This window comes from Clarias gariepinus, chromosome 6 (genome assembly GCF_024256425.1).
Source record: "Clarias gariepinus isolate MV-2021 ecotype Netherlands chromosome 6, CGAR_prim_01v2, whole genome shotgun sequence".
Taxonomy (NCBI): domain Eukaryota; kingdom Metazoa; phylum Chordata; class Actinopteri; order Siluriformes; family Clariidae; genus Clarias; species Clarias gariepinus.
Window position 1 is genome coordinate 12327894 of NC_071105.1, and position 21821 is coordinate 12349714.

At 38.7% G+C, this 21821-nt stretch overlaps 2 protein-coding genes across 5 annotated transcripts in view; one reads left to right on the forward strand and one right to left on the reverse strand.

Moving 5' to 3' along the window:
- Positions 1-16: 16 nt before the first annotated feature.
- zgc:172121 (uncharacterized protein LOC337599 homolog) lies at positions 17-6973 on the reverse strand. Of its 3 annotated transcripts, none has more exons than XM_053499324.1 (9): positions 6044-6973; positions 4502-4665; positions 2958-3025; positions 2695-2867; positions 2478-2581; positions 2219-2380; positions 1158-1363; positions 410-480; positions 17-287 (listed from the first exon to the last, which is right to left on the reverse strand). In XM_053499324.1, exons 2-9 carry the CDS (start codon positions 4571-4573, stop codon positions 223-225), a joined length of 921 nt encoding a protein of 306 aa, XP_053355299.1. In that variant the 5' UTR covers positions 4574-4665; positions 6044-6973; the 3' UTR covers positions 17-222. The 3 variants fall into 3 exon arrangements, with proteins under 3 accessions (XP_053355299.1, XP_053355300.1, XP_053355298.1); XM_053499325.1 differs by having other exon boundaries at positions 4502-4668; XM_053499323.1 differs by lacking the exon at positions 6044-6973 and having other exon boundaries at positions 4502-4701.
- The window catches only part of nme7 (NME/NM23 family member 7), a 43917-nt gene continuing 26973 nt past the window's right edge, over positions 4878-21821 (forward strand). The window contains exons 1-7 of one of the 2 annotated variants that reach the window (XM_053499320.1): positions 4879-5126; positions 9285-9386; positions 11032-11198; positions 13044-13154; positions 16410-16460; positions 17026-17233; positions 18912-19017. In XM_053499320.1, coding sequence (XP_053355295.1) covers positions 5124-5126; positions 9285-9386; positions 11032-11198; positions 13044-13154; positions 16410-16460; positions 17026-17233; positions 18912-19017 — 748 coding nt within the window. In that variant the 5' untranslated portion in view covers positions 4879-5123. Of the gene's footprint in view, positions 5127-9284; positions 9387-11031; positions 11199-13043; positions 13155-16409; positions 16461-17025; positions 17234-18911; positions 19018-21821 lie in introns of both variants that reach the window. The other variant, XM_053499321.1, reaches the window with a different exon arrangement.

Genomic DNA, 21821 nt, shown 5'->3' on the forward strand with positions numbered 1-21821 from the left:
TGATCTTTGGTGTCCGTTGTATTTTTGCCTTAGCAGCATCCCGACTATGTTCTATGACAAGTGTCTACACTTCGTACATGCATTTAAAAACAGTGTGAACTGGAAATAGGTGGTCACCTTTATTTCTTAAGATATATTTATACAATTTCTTTAAAAAATAATAATAATAATAAAAAAAAAAAAGTGTTCCACATTTTGTGGCTGGTCTTAACTTTGTGATTTTCATGACTCGGTTAATCGACTTTTTAATTGGGCAATGTCGGCAGGTCGGATACGGCAACAGCCTCCTGTCAAAAAAGCAAAAAAAACCCCGGGTTTTTCACTTAACTCTTCACAGGAGAATATTTGTTTTTCTATTTTTCTATAAGATCTAAAAAAAAATTAAAAATAAAAAATCTGTTAAGCTCACCAATCCATAGAGCCCCTTGTTCTTTCCACTCGACACTTAGCTCTGTAAAGGGAATCCTTTTTTCTTTCCATCTGTGAATGTGGAGTATACATCAATTATACATGCGTACACTAAAAGTTCTGTTCGATGCCCAAATAAGGTATTAATTTGTTGTAATATTTATTGTTTCCATGCTAACGGTGATGAGGCAAATATTCCACATTAAGCAAAGTCTAATAATAAATCAATTAAAGCCATGTAATTGTAAATTTGGGAATGCTACCTATAAGCAGAGACACATTTAAAAGAAGAATTGATGGACTTCACTTTGTAACTGTTAATAGGTTTTCTGCCAAGGGAGAGTCTTCAAGATGGAAATTTTTTGCTTTCTCCGGTTCTCACTAACATGACAGGCTCAATTTAGTCTTAACTTTAAGCATGAGAGTTTGTTCAGAGAACCACCGACTTTAGTTGCCATAACATTAGAGATAACAGTAACTAAATATGTAACAGTAATATAAATATGTTCTTTAATCTCAGGAACTTGCTAAAGTGACTGACAAATAACACATTGAAATGTGATGTTTTGAGGAAAGTAATTTTTCCTCATGCTTTATCACCACCACCTCCACCCTATTGATTATTTCCTATTATTCCTAGGATTATTTTTCTATAACAGCACATTTTCTTACTTATTCCTTTCTTGGTACCATACTCATTCAGAGGCTTGGTCATGGTTAAGATATCTAAAATTTTACCAAATGCTCACCCTGAGCTGGCATCCCAGTCTTCCCCACTGTTAGGATACACCACCCAGCTCATGTCAGGTCTCTTGTTTGACTTGGCTGATTCGAGAATAGGTTTCACTAGAGCAGCTTTACAGCAGTTCACTCCAATTGCAACCAGTTGAGGAGAATTATTGGCCACCTGAACGGCCTTGGCAAACGTGTTGCCATCTGAAATACTCTGGGCATCCTGGAAAAAAAGGAAGAGATTCTATAGTCTTTATACACCTTAAAATACCTGGGGCTAGAATATTTAGACACATCTCTGAATATTCTCATGTTTTTCATTTAAAATAAAATTTGTATTGAAACTGAGATTTTTGGATTAGCATCAGGTCAGGCTTGATTATTATTATCAATAAAACTACACTGTGTCGCCAAAAGTATATGGACACCCAACCAACACAATCATATGTGCTTGTTAAATATTCCATTCCACACTGCTGCTACTATAACAGCCACGTTTCCTTGAAGAATTTACACTATAATTTTGAGTGGCTGTGAGGATTTGTGATCATTCAGCCACAACAGTATTAGAGAGATCAGGCGTGATCTATCAGGGGAGGAGGTCTGGGGTGCAGTTTATTTTTCTGTTTATCCCAAAGATGTTGAGTGGGGTTGAGGTCAGGGGTCAGTGCAGGACACTCAAGTTCTTCCACTCCAACCCTAGCATCATATGTTTGGTGCCCCTTGGATCCAGTGAAAGTAAATATTAATGCTACGGCAACCCACCAATCACTGGGAGAACATGCAAACCCCATGAACACAGACCTGAGGTGGAAATTGAACCCTCATCCCTGGAGATGGGAGGAGACAGTGCTAATCACTACCCCACTGTGCGCCCCATGCAAAGGCATTTTAGAATGTTTTGTTGTTGTAAAAGTTTTTATGGAAGAACCACAGGGATGTGAAGGTTGTCTGTCCCCATACTTTTGGCTGAACAGTGTATCAAGGACCCCAGATGACATTTTGAGGAAGAGAAGAAGCAGGACTTGAAAGCTATATACAAATCATACAAGCGAATAAAGTTAGTGCTGGATGTTACCCTGCATGAAAAGGAAAGCCAGGCTTTGGCATCAGGAAATTCCCTCAACAGCTCCACCAAGGCCTCAGCCTCCTTAAGACTCGGTATGGTCTCCAATGCAAGCAGATCAGCTCCTGCAGCCACTAAACAGCGAATCTGTGGCCGATGCCAATTCTTCAGCTCCTGAGGCCAAAAAAAGTAGAGGATTTACATACTGACATTTGTATGACATTTTCTGCAGTAATTTTCTGAGTATACAAATTGTTGGGCTCCACTGTACCTCTACACTCATGCTGCTTGCGTAGACCCCTGTGTATTCTGAACCGTCGTGTAAAAAAGCCCCGAAAGGTCCCACTGATCCTGCAACTAAAGGCGCTTTTCTGTCTAAAACAAAAAAACATCACTTGCACAATTAATGATTAGTGCAATATAAAAAAACCTTCTTTACGATCTTGGACTCTTAGGCATTAACTGATAGGAATCAGGCAGGGACACACCTGTTGTTAAACAGCTGGCCATAAAGTCCACTGCTGACTCTTTAGCTAATCGGACCCCTGACATTATTAAGTTCTCAGCCTCCTCAGACTTAACACCAAGGTGCTTGATGAATCCTTCGACACTAGCCTGGTATGTGGCTGTTGTGATAACATCAGATCCACATTGAAGAAAGCTACAAACAAACACATTTCTCTATTCAATCATTGTAAGTTACGTTACATATTAACTCACACAGGTTCAACTGTATTAGTTTGTGAAATACCTGTTATGCACGTCCTTAACAGCACCGGGGTTTGTATGCAAAATTCTTGCACTCCACAAGGGATCTCCCTGCAAGGACAAGAGCCATCAATCATTTTTTTTTTTTGGAAGTTCTGTTATTACACTGCCTTGCCCAAAGGTAACAATTTCAGAAGAGTCGAATTATTGGGCTGAAAAAGAAAACATCTAAGGAGATTTGAAATTACTCTAACTAGATAAAGAACCCTTGAACACATTGATTATTAAAACCTCAAAGAACTGGAAGTGCTTAACTGTCAACTTTGTAAAAGAAATGTGGTCAGATAAAAAAATAAAAGTGAGGTTTCAACCTGTGAAAGAGGTTCTGAGAGCAAAGGAATCATTTTCACACATGAACAGACCACAACATTGTGTGCTGAAAGCTAAAGGCAACTGAATATTATAATAATACAGTATTAAAGTGTGTGTGACCTTTTTACTGGCCAGGCAGTGTGTTTGACTTTAATATTTACTATAGATAGACAGACAGGACAGTATATCATGTATAGTGTTGGTAAAAAAAAAAAAAACAGTTACAGCTATTAAAAGTGACAGCAGTGCAAAGGTCAGTGGTGCAAGACTGAGATAATGAACGTTAAAAGTGTAATAATTATCAAATAAGGATTAATATGTAGTATTACTTTTAAAAGGAATGGTCATTTTTAATCAAATGGCCTATCAATTTGGTGTATTAGAAACTAGATCTGCTCCCAGCTCATGTAGTACTTATACATACAATATTATTGTCTCATTTGTATGGTTCTTTATTATTACTCTTAACTGAGACAGCTGCTCTGGTCTGATGAGTATGACATGTTCTCTCATTGCTCACTCACTCACTCATCGCCATTACTGCTTAATCCTGTATTCAGGGTCACTGGACCTGGAGCCTATCCCAGGAGACTTCCCACGAGGCAGGATACACCCTGGACAGGGTGCCAATGCATCGCAGGACACACACTATGGGCAATTTTGGAACACCAATTAACCTTACCTACATGTCTTTGGACTGTGGGAGGAAACCCACCAAGCACAGGGAGAACATGCAAACTCCATGCACACAGAGACGGAAATCGAACCCAGACCCTGGAGGTGCAAGGCGACAGTGCTAACCACTACCTAAAGACACCCAATTGCCATGGCACGACTTCACAAATCTGTCTGATTAAATATTCAACTGCAGATGTCAATTTTCTGAGTTAGTTTGTTTGTGAAAAATGTTTAATAGGGACAAGAGAGTACGGTTTTATGCAACTGACGGCTGTGATCAGATCCTCTTCTTCTTCTTTAAGGCAGGCAGTGTATTATTTTAACCCACATAAAAAGTTGCTGGTCCTGTTAGAATAAGTCAAACAAAAAAGGAAACACCAAAAAAAAAAAAACACAATAAAACAGAAAATAAATAGGTAATTACAAATGAGTCTCTTAATTCCTCTCCTAATGAACCAAGATCTCTTATCATTCCAGTACATTTCTTGGCTTCTTTTTTTAGTTTTTTTAGAATTTTATATGCACTAGAATAAATACCTGAATGTGAAATCCTCTTTCCTCCAGTTCTGTTGATAATCCACCGTCCAGGATAAAAGGTGTGCAGGCCATGCTGCCTGAGGTGAGGTGAGGTGAGGTGAGGTGAGGGTTAGTGCTCCTCACACTTCTGAGTCTCAGAGTTTCCTCAGTAGCACAGAGTCACGCTGCTCAATATAGCAGAGAGACAGCAACTAAGCTACTTAAACAGAAATTAATGATATAATAACGTAGAAAAAAAAGATTTACATAAAATATAAGTTTTAAAGTAAGTCTATTATAGATATTCTATTTTAAAAATATAATTTATGTATTCATGCAGTTCATAAATGCACAAAAACAAGTCCAGGGGTCACACGATCATTTCCGGGTTGCGTCTAAAATATAAGAAAGTAAAGTCGATGGGACTTGGGGCTTTGTTCGTATAGAAGGCGCTAATAATAATTATTAACTACGCTGTTGGCAGAAACTGTTATTATACCTGGGTCAATTGTTATTTAAAAAAAAAAAAGGTTGCCAGGTTCGTTTTGTTACTATGGAAACGATGGTTCACAGATACGCGTACAGCAGGACGAACAAGTGAGCTAACGCAAACCAACCACTGAGACTGAGAAGCTCGCCGGAAATGGTAACGTATGAAACTTTGACTCAATATATCGCAATTAAATATTAAGGATAGTGGTTGCACTATAGCTAAATTATCGCAAAACGCATTTGAGCTAAGATGCTTAACGTTAGCAAGGTAGCAGCATCATATTTTCTTTTCACTACCTGCATTGCGAATTGCCGCTGAACTTTCCAACGATTGGCTATCGAGCCACAGCCCGCCATTCACATTCAGGTTTGAACCCGTGATTGAATGATCACCTAACCAATCAGAGCGCACGGGGGTGGGCGTAACGCACCGAATTGCGGTGGGATGTGTAAATGTTCAATCTACTCTTAAATACTAAAGTTGACTGATAATTTTGTAAAACCAGGCTAGCGAATGAGATGCAGGCACAATCTGTGTGAACAGAAGAACTTGATTAGAATTATCGGATAATAAAGACGTTGCTAGTGTAAGTAAAAAAACAAAACACAAACAAATGAATACTACATCCAGTTGTGCATGTTTGCGGCCAGCAGGTGGCGCCGAGCTATTAGCCTTAGTTAGCCGTTAGCGACCATGCATTCACTCTGCGAGGAGATAAGGTGGCCTGGGTTAAAATAATTGTAATTAATATAATATAAATAAAATAAAATAAATAAAAATATTAAAATTAAATAGTTTAGCGTAATTAATAATTGTGATGCATTATGTTTTTTTAAACAAAGGATTTATTGATGTAATGAGAAATTCTAAGCACAGTGAGAGAGAGTGCGGCGCTATGCGGTATCCTGCCACCAAGTGGCGCACTTAACCGTCACATCGCTCCAATTAACGCTTATTCCTAGCAACTGTAACAAGGTCTAATAATCTAAAAAACTAATATTTAAGGATTTGTAAATATTTATTTAAATCATATCAATGAACCCTGTTCATTATTATTTTTGGACCTCCACCTTCAGGGTCCTAGCACATCCAGGATCCGGGTTCGATTCCCGCCTCGGGTCTGTGTTTGCATGTTCTCCTCGTGGTTGGTGGGTTTCCTCCGGTGCTCCGCTTAACTCCTGCAATCCAAAGACATGCAAATTAGGTTAATTGACGTTCCCTAATTGCCCGTACTGTGTGTGTGTGTGTGCGCGCCCTGCAATGGATTGGCACCCTGTCCAGGGTGCACCACATCTTGTGCCCTAAGTCTTCTGGGATAGTCTCCAGGCTCCCCATGGGTACCCAGCGTAAAGTGGTATAGACGACGATGTTTGTGTCAGTTATTGATCATATTCCTTTCTGTTATTTTTCATTTGCAGACAGATCTTGTGAGACGGTCTTGTTTCCATCGTTCTGTTTCATTTGAACATTTTTCCACACATCTTTTTCTGGTTTCGCCTGTTGAATCAGTGTACACCGATCTGTCTACAGGCTCTGTGCGGAGCAGCGTGAAATGTTTGCTGTGATAGCACAGGGTGCCTGTGGGAGTCTGAGAAAGTACAGGTTTCCAGAAACAGCTCTGAAAGGAAAAGCCCACTTTTCCTTGTTGTACACGTCCAGTAAGTAGAGTATGAGAGGCAGCGGATTAGCCTGGCTTTTTCCAGTTTGCTCTGGCTGGACCCAAACAAGGAAATTTAGCCAAGGCTTTGTGATGTCAGTTTCGACCAGACTGTCGCTGAACTGTCTCGATAAAAGAACACAGGCTCCTCGCACTCAGTCATAGTGCCGAATTTATTGAGGAAACACTCGGAGCATATGCTTACTCTCTACTAGACAAGCCATTGTCCTTGAGTAATCCTGGCCCAGGCAGGGAGTAAGGAAATACGATCTGTCTCTTGTAGACCCCCGTCACCTCTGCCATTAGAGGAACGAGAATGCCAAGCATCCTAGCGACGAGTGTCACAATACGCCTCACAACAACGCTGCTCATGAAGTGGGAAAAATATAATTCATGCTTTCATCAGGCTGTGTAAACAGTACGTCGGGGCGTTCCTGCTGATTCATGTCATGTTTGGCTGAAATATGAGCTTAAGTTTAATGTGTTTTGACATGAAATGTGCATCGAGGTTTCTCTTGCATCATCTAGTCAGTCGTCTCAGGAAAACAAAACGTGCTTGCTTCTCAGTGCTGATAAACACCTTTTATGTTTTTAAGACCATACTTTTAAACTGGTCACATTATAAGAAGTGTACATGTAAAATTGTGTACAAAAGTCTCTTGTCTGTATCAAACCTCTGTTCATTCATTACGCCTATTCATTGACCTGTTTCCCAAAAATGGTTGGTATTTATGCTGGAATGTCGCGAGTCATTGTTCGACAGGAAGTTGTGTTGTTCACTGCACGGTTGGAATCCAATCAACACTTTCACCTTTATAGAAGGAAGATACTTACAAATAGCTAAATAGTAGCTGCACTTATACACAATGTACAGACCAGCCAGTTATTGATCATTTCTAATAACATCTCAGGTAATAAAGTGTGTGTTGTCATTTTTAGGAATTATAATAATTAGGAGGACAACACATGTTGGACAAAATGTCCAAAAGCATGTCTCACGATTAAAGAGTTCTGAGTCACCTGATTCTGGCGTGTTCTAACCAGTTGTACATAGAGAGAGAAAGAGAGAGAGAGAGAGAGCACCTTTACATCCTGACATTTTGTTGTATATTTCTGACAGGGAATCCAGACTCCCCTGCTTGTAAAGTGCAGGCTGTTGATGCCAATATTATCTCTTTCACAGCTTAGTGAGGGGTAAAAATAGGCCCCTGTTGGGGGAAGGGCCCTGCCTGTGCACTCAGTATCAACTCTTTGGTCGGGTAAAAGTGTTCCCCCCCACCCCGAGTCAAACACAAGTGCTGCTTTAGTGTTCGAAAGCAAGAAAATGTCAAACTAAATTACTTCTAAAAATACCCAGTCACTTAGTTTATCCGAAATGACCTTTAACACCTCTGGTCGGTACCGTTCTGAGGGAGGGTTTAAAGCGGGATGAGAAAAGGAGAAGGTCTTGTGTTATGTGTCGTTTATCTCCGAGTTAATCTGATGAGTCTAGCCAAGTGACTGTTTAACCATCCAAACCACATATTAATATTAGCATTACGCACAATTTAATTAATACAACTAATCCAGTGTGTATTAAAGGATTATAGAAATTGGTACCATGTGCCTAACAGAAAGGAGACAGCCACATTTGCTCTGCTCCAGGCTCAGTTTATGTAATGTTAAGTTGTTTCTAAACTAAACTGCTGAAAAGGTTTCCAGGAACACGATGATCTGAAGCCTGGCGATTTATTATTTATATATTTTTCTTTCTTTCTTTCTTTCTTTCTTTCTTTCTTTCTTTCTTTTCCCCTGCACATTCTGCGTAATGGTGTCAAATATTCCATAAGTCATTTATTAACATGAATATTCACCGTTATTATTGGTTAATAAATCATCTTCCAAAAAAGAATAGGCCTCCTACAGGCCGTGCTTTATAGCGGGTTTGTGCTTTTAACACTGTAAAAGTGACCTTTGTAGTTCCCTGGTTAACGCTGTACTTTGAAAAGAGTTTTCTCATCAGTATTCCCCTCCAGCTCTGTCTGGATCACAGGCTGCTAGACATGACTGAAATGTGGCCTTCCATCCAGCAGAGGGCAGCCTGCAAGCCAAGTGCTGCCCGCTGCATATCTCCTCCATGTTTCTGTTCAAGGACGTCGTCTGCTTAGCATGAAGGTGAAAAAGGCAACACCAAGCGTATGAGCAAAACGTTCAGCCACTACAATTCAAGCCTGAATAATTTTACTCATTTATTAGCGCTACGCCGCTCTGTAATATATTGTAACGTTTCAAGGTTTTGGGTTGGACCTTCAGTGAAAAAAAAAAAAAAGCCCAACATCATTTAACTGTCATTTTGACCTTTGACCTGTTTCCCAAAGTGACATTATTTTCACAGCTCCTTTAGGTCCTGACTCTACAGCTGTGTGTTTGTGAAAAAGGTAGCACCAGCTGTTTAACTAAAGAGTCCAAGCCCCAGAGGAGCAGAGGCTCACACTCAAACCAGTGACCTCTGGATTCCCTGCTGCGACAGAGCCCAGCTGCCTGTCCGTAACTGAGGGTCCGACCTCGAGTGCTTAGAGTCGCCGTCCCAGCACACGGGGTCACCTTCCCGACATGTCCCCGCCGGGCCTGAGGCGATCACAGAGCTCATGCTGTGTCTGCTGTTCCCTTCACAGGAGGAGCGCTTTGCCTTCTTGACTGAGTGGTACGACCCCAGCGCTGCCCTCCTACGCCGCTACCAGCTTCTGTACTATCCTAAAGATGGCTCTGTGGAAATGGTAAGCACTCCCCCTGTCTGGTTTTTATAAGTTGCCGATTCTCCCACGTCTGGTTTCAACATAAGCGATGCTTCACATGATTATTTTTACTTTAATGATTTAATCCTGAAGAAAAAACGGTTTTGGTAAAGGTTTTAGTTGTGCAAGATGAATGAAACATTCTCAGCAGATTTACAAATCTTCCAGTAACACTGATTTACTCTGTCTCATGCGGACATTACCAAGCATTTTTAACATAACACAGCCGAGTTCGTTTTAACGATCCCCACCAAATGCAAAAAACAACAGCTCATGGAGAACTGAAAGTGACAAAGTCATGACTATGCACTGTGAGTGTTAAATCTTACAGTAACACAGCTCAGCCATTGCTGTGCATCAGCTTCCATAGAGACACATACACACATACACACACACACACACACACACACACACACACACACACACACACTTCCTTCATTTATAAGGTGGCATTCCTTTTTTTGCTAGTCTTATTTGTGTTATTTTATGTATTTGTTCTAGAATTGTCACTAATATATACTATAGAACTGAAATGAATAAGTTAATTAATCCTCACGAGCAATGCAACAGAAGAGCATAGGCTATAAAATCAAAAGATTGCAAAGCCGACCTTAGCCAGGAATTCCAAGAAAGCAAAATTGGCCATGCGCTTAGGATGGGAGGAATAGCATGCGGTTTATGTATGTATAATATTTGTGCAAAGGTCCATCACTTAAGTAGCTCTCAGTATTTCTCTGAATACCCCATTTCCTATGTAAATAAACACCTAAATAATTTACAAAAAATTTACTCGTATCCAGCTTAATAACTGAGGCCCGAGAATCTAACACCCCTTTCACACCTTCTAAAACTTCTTATTAAGAAGTCACTTATTTGTCGCACAAGTAATTTTGATTGCTACCATAATAACTCTGGTGACATGGTGGTGTAGTGGTTAGCACTGTGGCCTTACAACTCCAGGGTCGAGGGTTCGATTTCCCCTTCGGGTCTATGTGCGATGAGTTCACATGTTCTCCCCGTGCTTGGTGGGTCCTCCAGTTTTTTTCCCAAAGACTTGTGTTTTTAAATCGCCTGTAGTAAGTGTGGGCTTGTTCCCTGTGATGGACTGGTGGCACCCACCCTGCCTAGTCTCCAGGCCTCTCACGACCCTACAGAATAAACGCTATAGAGGCGGTATAGAGAATAAGTGAGTGAGTGTCATAACACTTTTTTTTTCTTTCTCATAGCTGTTAGTTGCTTTCTTGCAACTTGCATTCTTTAACAAATTGCATTAAAGTTTTGCATGCTAAGTCAGTCAGAGGGAAGAGGTTGTTTCTATGGTAGCACTCAGTGACTCCAGTCAGTGTGCATAAATGTCAAGAGATTCAGCACCCAAGCACTATGAGAGAAATTCCTCCCTGAAAGAAGTGATGTTGAATGTTAAAAGACTTTGACATTAAAATAAGACATTAAGAGTTTTTTTTCTTCTTCTTTCAGTACAACAGAATTGGAACTTTACATCAGGGTTATTTATGTGCAGCTTTAGAAACTGACACAGGCTTTTATGCTGTTTAAGATATGTATTGATTTTTGCCCCCGACCACCCCCACCCCACGCACACACACTCTGACGCATTTTCTCAATTTAGTTTGATGTGAAGAACCAACGGACCTTTTTGCGAAGGACCAAATATGACGACCTCCATCCAGAGGATCTGTTTGTGGGGAACCGTGTGATTGTCTTCTCTCGACAGCTCAACCTCATTGACTATGGAGACCAGTACACAGCCAACAAATTGGGCAGCAAGAAAGAGAGGTACTTTAAAAAAAAATATTAAACGCCTACCTTCCAACCTGATTAACAAATTGGCGTTAATTTTTCAAAGACTTAAAGAGAGTGCCATAGCTGAGTCTGTAGTGAGTATTGTGCAACTACCTGAAAGATATAACAGCATTAAGATAACAATCATTAATACCATACACCACTAAGCTGAAGTTTGGCACAGACTGAGAATACACACCTTGGATAAAGAACGAAAAGTTTTATCTTCATGTTATAGGTGATAACATGAAATTACACTGTGCAAGTGCCACCTATCCAATCTAGTCAGCCTGACCCATCACCATTAATGAATCAGGCTGTTATGCTTTTTCAATTAAATTCAATTTTATTTGTTCAATTTTATTTTAATTGTCATTGTCACAAAGCAGCTTTACACAATCAAAGAATTATTTATGTTTGTATTGAATGTGAATGTGTGTGAATCAAAATGGTCAGATAGTCCCTGGTGAGCAAGCCGAGGGCGACAATGGCACGGTAAAACTCCCTGAGATGGTAATAGGAAAAAACCTTGAGAGGAACCGGACTCAACAGGGAACCCATCCTCATTTGGGTGAAACAGAGAGGAATTGATCTGCATTCATACTATGTGTTAGGTGGCAACCAGTTCAGCTATAACAGTTGATGTTAATTGATATTAATATGGAGTTCAGGTAGTTATTGGAGGCTCAGGTGGACTCGTACGAAATTGCAGTCCAGAACTATCAAGCGACTTTTCGAATCGCTACTGCTCTCAAATTGTAACTCAAGATGCAGTGGTAAAGTGCTCGCCCTATCATCCGGAGATCGCGAGTTCGATTCCCGGGTGATGCTGTAACATCTCGCAGCTGAAGGTCTAGAGAGAGCTGATTGGCCGAGCTCTCTTAGAGCGGAGGGATGAGAGGTACATTAATCACGGCTCTACGGCCAATGAAAGTGAATCAGAGAGAAAGAAGTAGATGGGCATACTCCACAGACTCATTAGATACAAGCTATTGGCAAAGCAAGGATAGATTTTACACCACAGTTTTCTCTTTAGGGAAAAAATGTGTGTTTTTGATGCCGAGAATTCTAGCACTTTAGCAGCAAACAGTCAAAATGTTAGAAAATGTATTGCGTGTGTGTTAAGTTAGAGACTGTTCTGATAATTGAGAACAAGTTCTTTCAACAATATAGATGAGGGGTGTTCAAGTCGAACCGGGACTTTTGACTGTGCAGAGTAACAACTCGGTTATGAGAGTAAAACCTACCTTTATTTCTCTATATAATCCCCTGCAACACTAATGCACTTATCTCAGCATTTCACTAGTGTTTGGATCCCATCACGGTAGAAAGTCTTTATGTCTGAGTCATGATCGGACTGCCTGCTTCACGTCTGAAACGCTGCACAAACATGTGGAAATGACTTGGAGCTTAGAGGTCTGGACTGTACAAGGGATGTGATGATTCCAATAATGTGCAAGTGGTGTTGGTGTATGATTGTGTGTACGGTTCCCACAGATTGATGTCTCTTCTGCAAGTTGGTGAGATGTTATCAGGCGATTTTTTTTTTTTTTTTAGGGATTAGGCGTTCCACTCACTGAATGTTCATGGGAACGACTTAAGTGGGCTCAGAGCCAACTCGTCGTTCAGGTTTTACACCTTCATTCCCAAGAAATTTCATGACAAGCCCTGGTTTGACTTGAAGGCCCCTTTTAGTTATACACAGATCAGCATTTAAATTAATTTGTAATTCTTACCTATATATAATTGGAGGGTTATACTGCTGTTTTGTTCTTTTACAGTAACTCACAGAGCATGATGTATCATTTGCGTTTCTTTTTTTACTTCTCTCTTCAATAGGACATTGGCTATGATTAAGCCAGATGCCGTGACCAAAGTGGGCAGCATTATTCAGATGGTGTATGATGCTGGCCTTATAGTCACCAAGGCAAAAATGACCAAACTTACCGGGTGAGTTAAAAAAAAAAAAACACAACGTCATTTATTTATTTTGTTTTATTTTATTAAAAGAAAAACATAATAAACCTGTCCCAGTTAACATACAGTGCCTGAGAGAGAGTGGTCACAATAAGAGCTTTGGTTGTTCTTCCTCTTGCAAGGAAAAGCGCTGTAGTGGTAGTGACTGCTCATTTTCACTAGGCAGCTAAGAAATAAAAAATGTATTCATCTAGTTTTCTGTTCAGTACTGCAATTTTTAGATTGTTCGAATTTAATTTACAGCTTCAGTGATTTTTCAGCCAAGCTGTTAAACAGATGCAGAAATAATCAGCGCAGTAAATATGCCAAACGTTGACTGTGTGCACCTATGTATTACATTATTCATACGGATAAGCTGAAATGGTTATTTCTTAACCTGAAAGTGCACATTGTGACTTAGAAGCTTTTTATAGCTTAATTATGGATAAAGGATGTAACATCTACACTGTATTAAACTCTGCCTTACCACACGAGTCACGATTAGCCTCTTTGACTGTCATACACTTCTAAACTGATCCTATTTTAAACTAGCTGGAGTGTTTGGATAGTGATGTGCAAGCCACAGCTTCAGACGTGATCGTTTTCACATAGCTGATCAATAATGGAATTCACTCAAGCACAATGTAAGGATGATTGAACAAAGTACATTTCACCATTGCTTTACTTTTTGTTTTGTTTCCACCATCACGACTATTCCTCAGCCATGACTGTTGAATGTATTAGGCTAGACATAGACTTTTATGCTTTCTATTATAGAGTAGCAGCAAAGCAGGTAAATTGCTAGGGGCGTTTGCACAGAGCCGTCTGAAATTGTAATGTTATATATAGCTGATGTTACTCAGAGCTCTCCCACGAACTGAGAGCTCTGGCAGCACAGACTGGATGGGTTATTTGTCAATGTTGTAAGTGCAAATGCATAAACATTAAAGTTTAGTCTCATCCATTGTGACTTATGTGACTTGTATTTTCAGATTGATCAGTTTAGATCAGTGAATATTAGGGGTCATCCGCTAAACTTGATCCAATTTGTCATTGTTTTCTAAAGTCGGGGCTTAGCTGGATTAGGCAGATTGTTACTGGTTGGATTTGCAATTGAGCCATGGTGGATCTCCAGGAAGGGTTGGGAGGGTGAGTGTGGTGGCTTTGTAATAAGGTTGCAAAACAAACACAGTCAGTTGCAGGAAAAACAGTTGAAACTGCCCTGTTCATTTCCCTTGTTTAGTTAAATCACTTGTGATGCCTCTAAATATTGTTTCCTATTCCTGTGGATCTGTCACATTATGATCAAAGAGTGAAAATAACAGTCCATGTACAGTATATATAAAAATTGTCCCATCATTTATCACACTTAGCTGGCAAAAAAAAAAAAAAAAAAACGTTGCTGGTACAGAAGGGTCAGATTATTGGGCTGCATTAAGCAAAGACAACAACTACAGAGATTTGAAATGACTGGAATTGGGGTATAAAACTGTCCAACACATTATTAATACCTGCAAGGATAGTGCTGAACTGTCAAATTATAAATCTTAATCGCTTTGTGAAATTGCATTTTAAATAATCCTTAGTAGAAATCATGAAATTAAGAGCATTTCCACGAACACAATGTGATGAGAACTAGGTAAACCACTTGTTAGTGGGAAGCCTTCGAAAAGACGGCTTTAGTTTGTTGGGAAGCATGAAGATCTGTGTTTGTAGCAATGGAAAAATATCATGTGGTCTGATGAGTTCAGACTGACCCTATTCCAAAGCAATCAGTGCATCAGGGTAAGAAGGGAAGCGATCCAGCCATCATGCATACTGCCCACTATACAAGTCTCTGGAGGCAGTGTTATGATCTGGTTTTACACAAACTTGAAGCCACAAGCATATTCCAGGACTTAAATTGTGAAAGAGTGGTCCTGGGAGCATGAAGAAATAATTTTTCACACATGAACTGGCCAACATATTGCGTGCCCTAAGCTAAAGGTGATCAAATAATTTTTTTCTTTAGTGTTTTTTTCTTTTGTACTATAGTGTAATAATTATCAATTAAGGATTAATTAAGTCCATGTAGGTTGCATAATGTAACACACATGTAAATGCATACAAATGCTTCTGACACAGAGGTCAATATAGTTTAATATATATTTAATAAGTAATTTGATATATAAATTTTAATATGTCAAATTACTTTTAAAGAGGAATGATTATATTTAACCACATGGCATATCGATTTGATACAAAGAGCCCGAGATCTGCTCCCAGTTTAAGTAGTACTTAACTAAAACACTAAAAATAGCTTATATGTACGTACAGTGTATAGTATCTGTTATTGTTCTTTCTTCCTGTTATTACTCCTAACTGTGGTTGAGAGTGCTGAGACAGCTGCTCTGGTCTAATGAGTGTGACGTTATTCTCCATTGCTCTTTCTGTTATTCTGCATGTTCAGTCTCTTCCTGTTAAAATGTTTGTATCTGGTAAGACATTAAATCGCTATGGCACAACTTTAGAAATCTGCGTGATTGGAATTACACCTGTAGATGTCAATTTACTGAGTTACAGATGTATGTATTTTTCCCCCACTTAGATGAAAAATGTTTAACAGACACAGGTTTTATTTAACGGACTTCTAGGTCCATTGTGTAACGTTGCATAACCTTCAGCATGAGATGGTATGCATATTAACCTTCAGCATGAGATGGTATGCATATTAATTTGAAACCATTTTTCCTTTTAGAATTTGTATTCATATATATATATAATTTTTTTATTTTTATTTTTTTATTATTTTTTAACACTGACCTTTTAAGTAATAAAACATAGTGACTGTAGGAAACTGGAAAATGCTGAGTCTTTTTTTTTTTTTTTTTTCCTCCCAGAAGGCTATGTGGAATTATTCGAGTGAATATTGTTTTAGGGAGATCAGGCCTATCAACCTTTTTATCAGTTTTTTTTTTTTTTTTTTTTAAATTTACACTAGTAGTGATAGTAGAAAGACGTAGTGCAAATTTTTGTGTACCATCATGTTAGATGGGTTAGGTTAATAAGAAAATGTATTCCAGGATTTTTAGCTCAATCAGTTTATGGACGTCTTTCTTATTGATTTAGAAAACAATTAAGATTTTAAGATTGCTTGACTAATGAATAGGAACAAATGGTTCTCATTGCAGACCTTGGTCTTGTTATAGAAGTAAGACGGGCTCATTGGATCACTTATTAACTGTGTGTACTTTTATGGCATTCTTACAGGAAGCAGGCAGCAGACTTTTACATGGAACATCAGTCAAAGTCTTTTTTCAAGTAAGTCTCTCCTGAGTGAATGATTCACTCGTGTAAGTTTACTGGAGCTTTTCAAAGGTACTTTAAAGGCCAGTGTTCTTGCATCACAGCCCGTTTGACTTTGCATGTTCTCTCTGGGACATCTCCTTTACCTTCCAGTGTCATTCAATGACATTGCAGAGTCCACAATCCCCCCTCCCCCAACCCCCTCCCCAACCCCCCCAAGGCAGTGATGTAGTAAAAATCATTGTGTGACTTTTGAACTGGCATCTTTGGAATCCATTGAATCACTGGAGAGCATTGCAAAGACACAGATAATGACATTGTACATGACCTTGCCTTCATATTGATCAATTAAAAGATAGATCAAGTTATTTTTTATTGTTATGCATCAATGTTCATGTTTACAACTAGGCAGACTGTTACACTTTCAGGCCCAAGAAGCAGAAAATGTAAAAAAAAAAAAAAAAAAAAAGGCACATAATGTAAAACAGCAATATGTACAGCATGTTTAACTTTATAGCAATATAATGCTCTTTACTGTGAGGTTTTTTACTTTGAACATGCACACATTTTTTTTAAACAGTAACCTGGTCCAGTTTGTGAGCTCTGGGCCTATAATTGTCATGGAGCTGATGGGAGACGAAGCTGTGTCTGTATGGAGAAAAGTTTTGGGTCCTACTGACTCTGGTGTGGCAGGCAAAGACGCTCCAGCCAGCCTGCGAGCCCAGTTTGGAACAGATGGCACGAAAAATGCAGGCCATGGGTCAGATTCGTTGGCATCTGCAGCACGGGTATTTAAAAAGAAACACTTCTCTCAGAACAAAGGCTCTTATTCATGAGAATTGCATAAAGACTAGCTCCCACTCCCTAAACCCTTATTAACATGTAAAATGCAAGCAACCACACCGTTTAACGATTATACAAACAACACATGGCAAAAAGTTTATGGACACTTGACCATCCCACTGGTATTCTCCCTTGACCATCTCATTCGTTTCTTCTCCCAAACGGTTGCCACAAAGTTGAAAATGCACTGTGGTCTAAAATGTTTTTCTATACTGCAGTGTTGGAGTTCCTCTTCATTGGAACTAAGAGGCCCAAACCTGTTCCAGCATGACAATGCCCCTGCGCACCAATGAGCTGTATGTTTTGTTGAGGTTGGAGTGAAAGAACTTGAGTAGTCCGCACATAACCCTGAAGACCTTCAACTACTGAACAGGGATGAAAGAAAAAAATTGACCGAACCCCAGATAATGTTGCCTGACCTCACTAATGCCCTAGTGGTAGAAATGGGAAAATACTTACGGCCATGTTCAAAAATCTAGTGGAAATGCTTCTTAGAAAAGTGGAAGTTATTATAACACAAAGAAGAAATAAATCTGAAATGGGATATTCAGAGAGCATGTGAGAGTGGGTTTTATTTTCCAGTGGTCAGGGCATACCTTTGGCCATGTGGTGTTTAAAGTTATGCCATTCTTAATACGATAAAATTATAAAAGATCCAGGATTTTAGAAAAGAGAAGATAAAGAAGGTTTTTTGGTAGCCTCAAAAAGTTGCACACAAAATTGAATTGTAATGAATTAAAAATTCAATGTTAACATGTTTCACTGTTCAGCCATGTTTTGTCTTTCGCAAGCCATTATTTTTTCTTTATTTTTACCCTAGCCCTTTATAGCTACATTTTCATCCATTTTAGAGCCTGAATAGGTTTCATTTAACTGAAGTCAGATTTAATTAAAGTTTTATTTTTAAATATAGCCAAGTTCCTATCCTGAACCCCCAGCTGGAGCCGAGTGCTCTGAGGTGCTGGAAAGATGCCATGTAGTGCCAAGCCTTACAAAAGATTCCACGTGGTTGCAACTGAGGCAGTGCAGGAAGGCATATGCATCTTGAAGCCTATCATTATTTCAAATAAATGAAAATGATTCAACACTGCTACCCAACCTTTACTGGAACATTTATAAAAGCACGTGAACAAATGAGGTTACATTTTAGTTTTGAATGAAAGTAGTTATGTAATCGTATCAAACGTCATTGAATGAGGTCTAGCCCGGGCAAGTAGTTCCCCTCCCCAAAATGCCGCATTCAGTTTGCCAGGTGGTGGAATAGGATCTGGGAGAGGCATGACGTTTGTTTGTGTAACATTGTGAAACGCTGTGTTTTCGAATTCACATTCACAAATGACTTGTTGACATTATTCAAACTCCATGGAAGCTTTTGAAGATAGGTTTGTGCAAAGTGCACTTCTGATTATTTATCCAAACTTATTAGGCTACTCAGTTTACCATACGTGCCATGATTATTATTGGTACTGCTTTAGAGGATTAAACTGCAACAAATACATTGTTACTACTCATTCAGTTACACAGTAGATGAAACTTTATAACTGTTGGTAAAATTAGTTTGTGTCTGCATATCTAAGTTATAGCTAAATAATATTCTAGCATTTTTTGATTCTCCCTTTCCAGGAGTTGGAATTCTTCTTTCCTTCAACTGCAGGTCATGGCCCTTCCAATACAGCTAAATACCAAGAGTCTACCTGTTGCATTATCAAACCACATGCTATCTCGGAGGGTAAGGCACCACACACACATGCATATGCACAGTGTTCTCAAGTTGAACAAATATCTCATGTCAAATATATATATATATATATCTCACATGTGGGACATCTATTGCTTTTGCTCCTGTTGTTGTGTTTTCTGTCTCAGCAGAATATAGATTGACATTCTTTTAGTGCAGCAAACCTTTATATTGACCTATATATTCAGAATAAACAGACTTAAATTAGTGTAAAACTGCAATGTCAATTGTTAAAAGCGCTATAGAAATAAAATTAAGTTGAATTGAATGGAATATTGGATTTGCATGCCTGTGAGCGATTATCTTTGTGCAGGAGTTAGCACTTTTAATTTTAAATGCAATATGTTTTTCTTAAATATGATTGTTGACGTTGTTGAGAGCGTGTCTGCTGCTTCGGCAGTCCGCCTGTCGGCAGTAGCTTGTAAATATTCAAAGTATTTTCATTTCAATATCTGTTGGAGTGTGAGCTGCTAAATAGTTTTAAGCAGACTCTGCGTCAGCGTGAACGTGAGCATTAAAAGGCGTATAATCTCTTAAGAGTATGATACATTTTGTTAATAAGCCTCACAAAGACCTGACTGCTTTCAAGAAAAGTGGCGATTTGACTGACATGGCAAATGACCAACCACAATCCTTTTCCTGTAGATTACTGGAAAACTTGCGACATTTAATTTATTTCAATTTGGCCAGAAATAAGACTTTAAACGAACCGTAGCCTGTGGGCAGAGCATCTGGGTTGGATACTAGTAGTAATTAGACAGGGTGTGTCTGCAAAAGTGTGCATTTGAAGACAAATCTAGCACTTGTTTAAAAAGATGTTTTATCACATGTACAGTTTGAAGTCCACACCCTTTTCAACCAGCGCCTTATTAAAACCTTATTTATTCACAAAATTACAAACGGCATTTTAGTTAAATACACTAAGCAAATGAGACAGTTTCTACTTAAAACGCACAAGAATTAACTCCTAACATCCTAAATGTGGTAACCACCACTTTTTTTGTGTATGCAAACGGTTGTACCAAGCATTTCACTTAATTCCATTTCTACTTTAAAATATGCCCTTTTTAATATACTTTTGCTAACCTTCTCTGCTAAACCCCTCTTTTAATATCTTTTATATCCTTTCTTCCTTGGGCCATGCTGAATATCTCTCTCTAAAGCCACAACATACTCCTAACTCCCCTTCCCCTTTCTAAATCACTCTCCTGATCCCTGTTCATGAAGCATGCCACCAGAGCAGTGACCTGTAAAATCTCAAATCCTCTGGATGAAGGTGAGGGTGGGGATTTTAAATAACTAGCATGCCCAGAGTTGATCTTTCACATTGTAGTGGGTAAATTGGCCTGGGTGGGAATATTCAGTAAAAAAAAAAAGAAAAAAGAAAAGCACAAGCACTGAAAATTAGGTCATTGTCTTTTTCCCCCCCTGTATTCTGCTGTGCCTTCGAACAGGAACTGGTTTACAGATAATTCGGTCATATGTAAATTACTAGATAATTGTGTATCAAAATTTTGGCAAGGATTGTCTTCCCTACTATTTTTTTCCCTGCATATTTTTGGCCTTGTCCAGGAATATTTTTCTGACTCCTACACTCTGTGGAATCGTAAAGGTCAGTTAATTAACTCTTTCGCTCCTCAATGGTAAGCTACTTGTCCCAGATAAACCCATATAGGCTAGTTCAAATTCAAATTTTATTTGTCACATACTGTGCACAGTCATACACAGTATGATATGCAGTGAAATGCTTATACGACCGCCAGTGACCTTAAAAAAGAAAATTAAAGCTTATAATTAGGATAAAAATAGAAATATACTGTACAAATAAGAACATTTACAATATAGCACAATATAGAGAAAAAATATAAATTTGTAAAAATTTTGTAATTTGGTGTAAAAAAAAAAAAAAAGAGAAGAAGACTGAGAGTGTGCATATATGCATAAAAAGTGTCTTATTAAAGTGACTTATTAAAGTGTCTTGTGCAATGGTCCAGAAAAGGAAAACATAAATATGTAAGTGTAGGTTCATGTGTAGAAGTGAGACTTAAATATAGTGTGTCAATGTTAGGGAGTTAAGGTAAATTAGGATCTACAACAGCACTATACACGTGATGAGAATGGTGATGAGAAAGTGTGCTGTAATGTTTGATGTTTGTCACATTGGCTTAAATATAAATAAATAGCGGAATGATTGACATTTAATCTTTTGACTCGCTGATTCGTTCAGTTCTGTTTATTATTATTATTTTTTAGTTAAATGGGTCTTTTACACATTTTAAATCTTTGTCCGTCCTCATCAGTGCAGAGCAAGTAAGCGCTCTTCACTGTTGATGATGCAACAGTGCCATAGATTCGTGCCATAGATTCGTTATGCCAGCCAGAATCGAATTACAAACAAAATGATTAGATTTAGCGTCCCTTTAACTATGACGTATACAATGGCACTGTACAACTTGATGAAATTACGTGAAAAGCAAACTTGGGTATTAAGATTTTATCAAGCGTTTCGCAGATCGACTGCATTAATTTTGCAGGCAAGATTATAGAGTAACCTAAATAGATGACTTTATTATGCCTTTTTTTATCTGTTTACGTTTCCATAAAGTAGATATGTCAAATTATGTTGTTGGCAAAACAAACAAAAAAAAAAACGCTTTTGAGAGTACTTTGTGCTAATAAGGAAGAACTTTTCACTTTCTCACAATGTGTTGGCAGATATATTGGCGAGACCCAATGTCCCGCCCCTTCTCTTTGATTTACACTCGCACATAGACTCACTCTCTCTCTCTAACAGT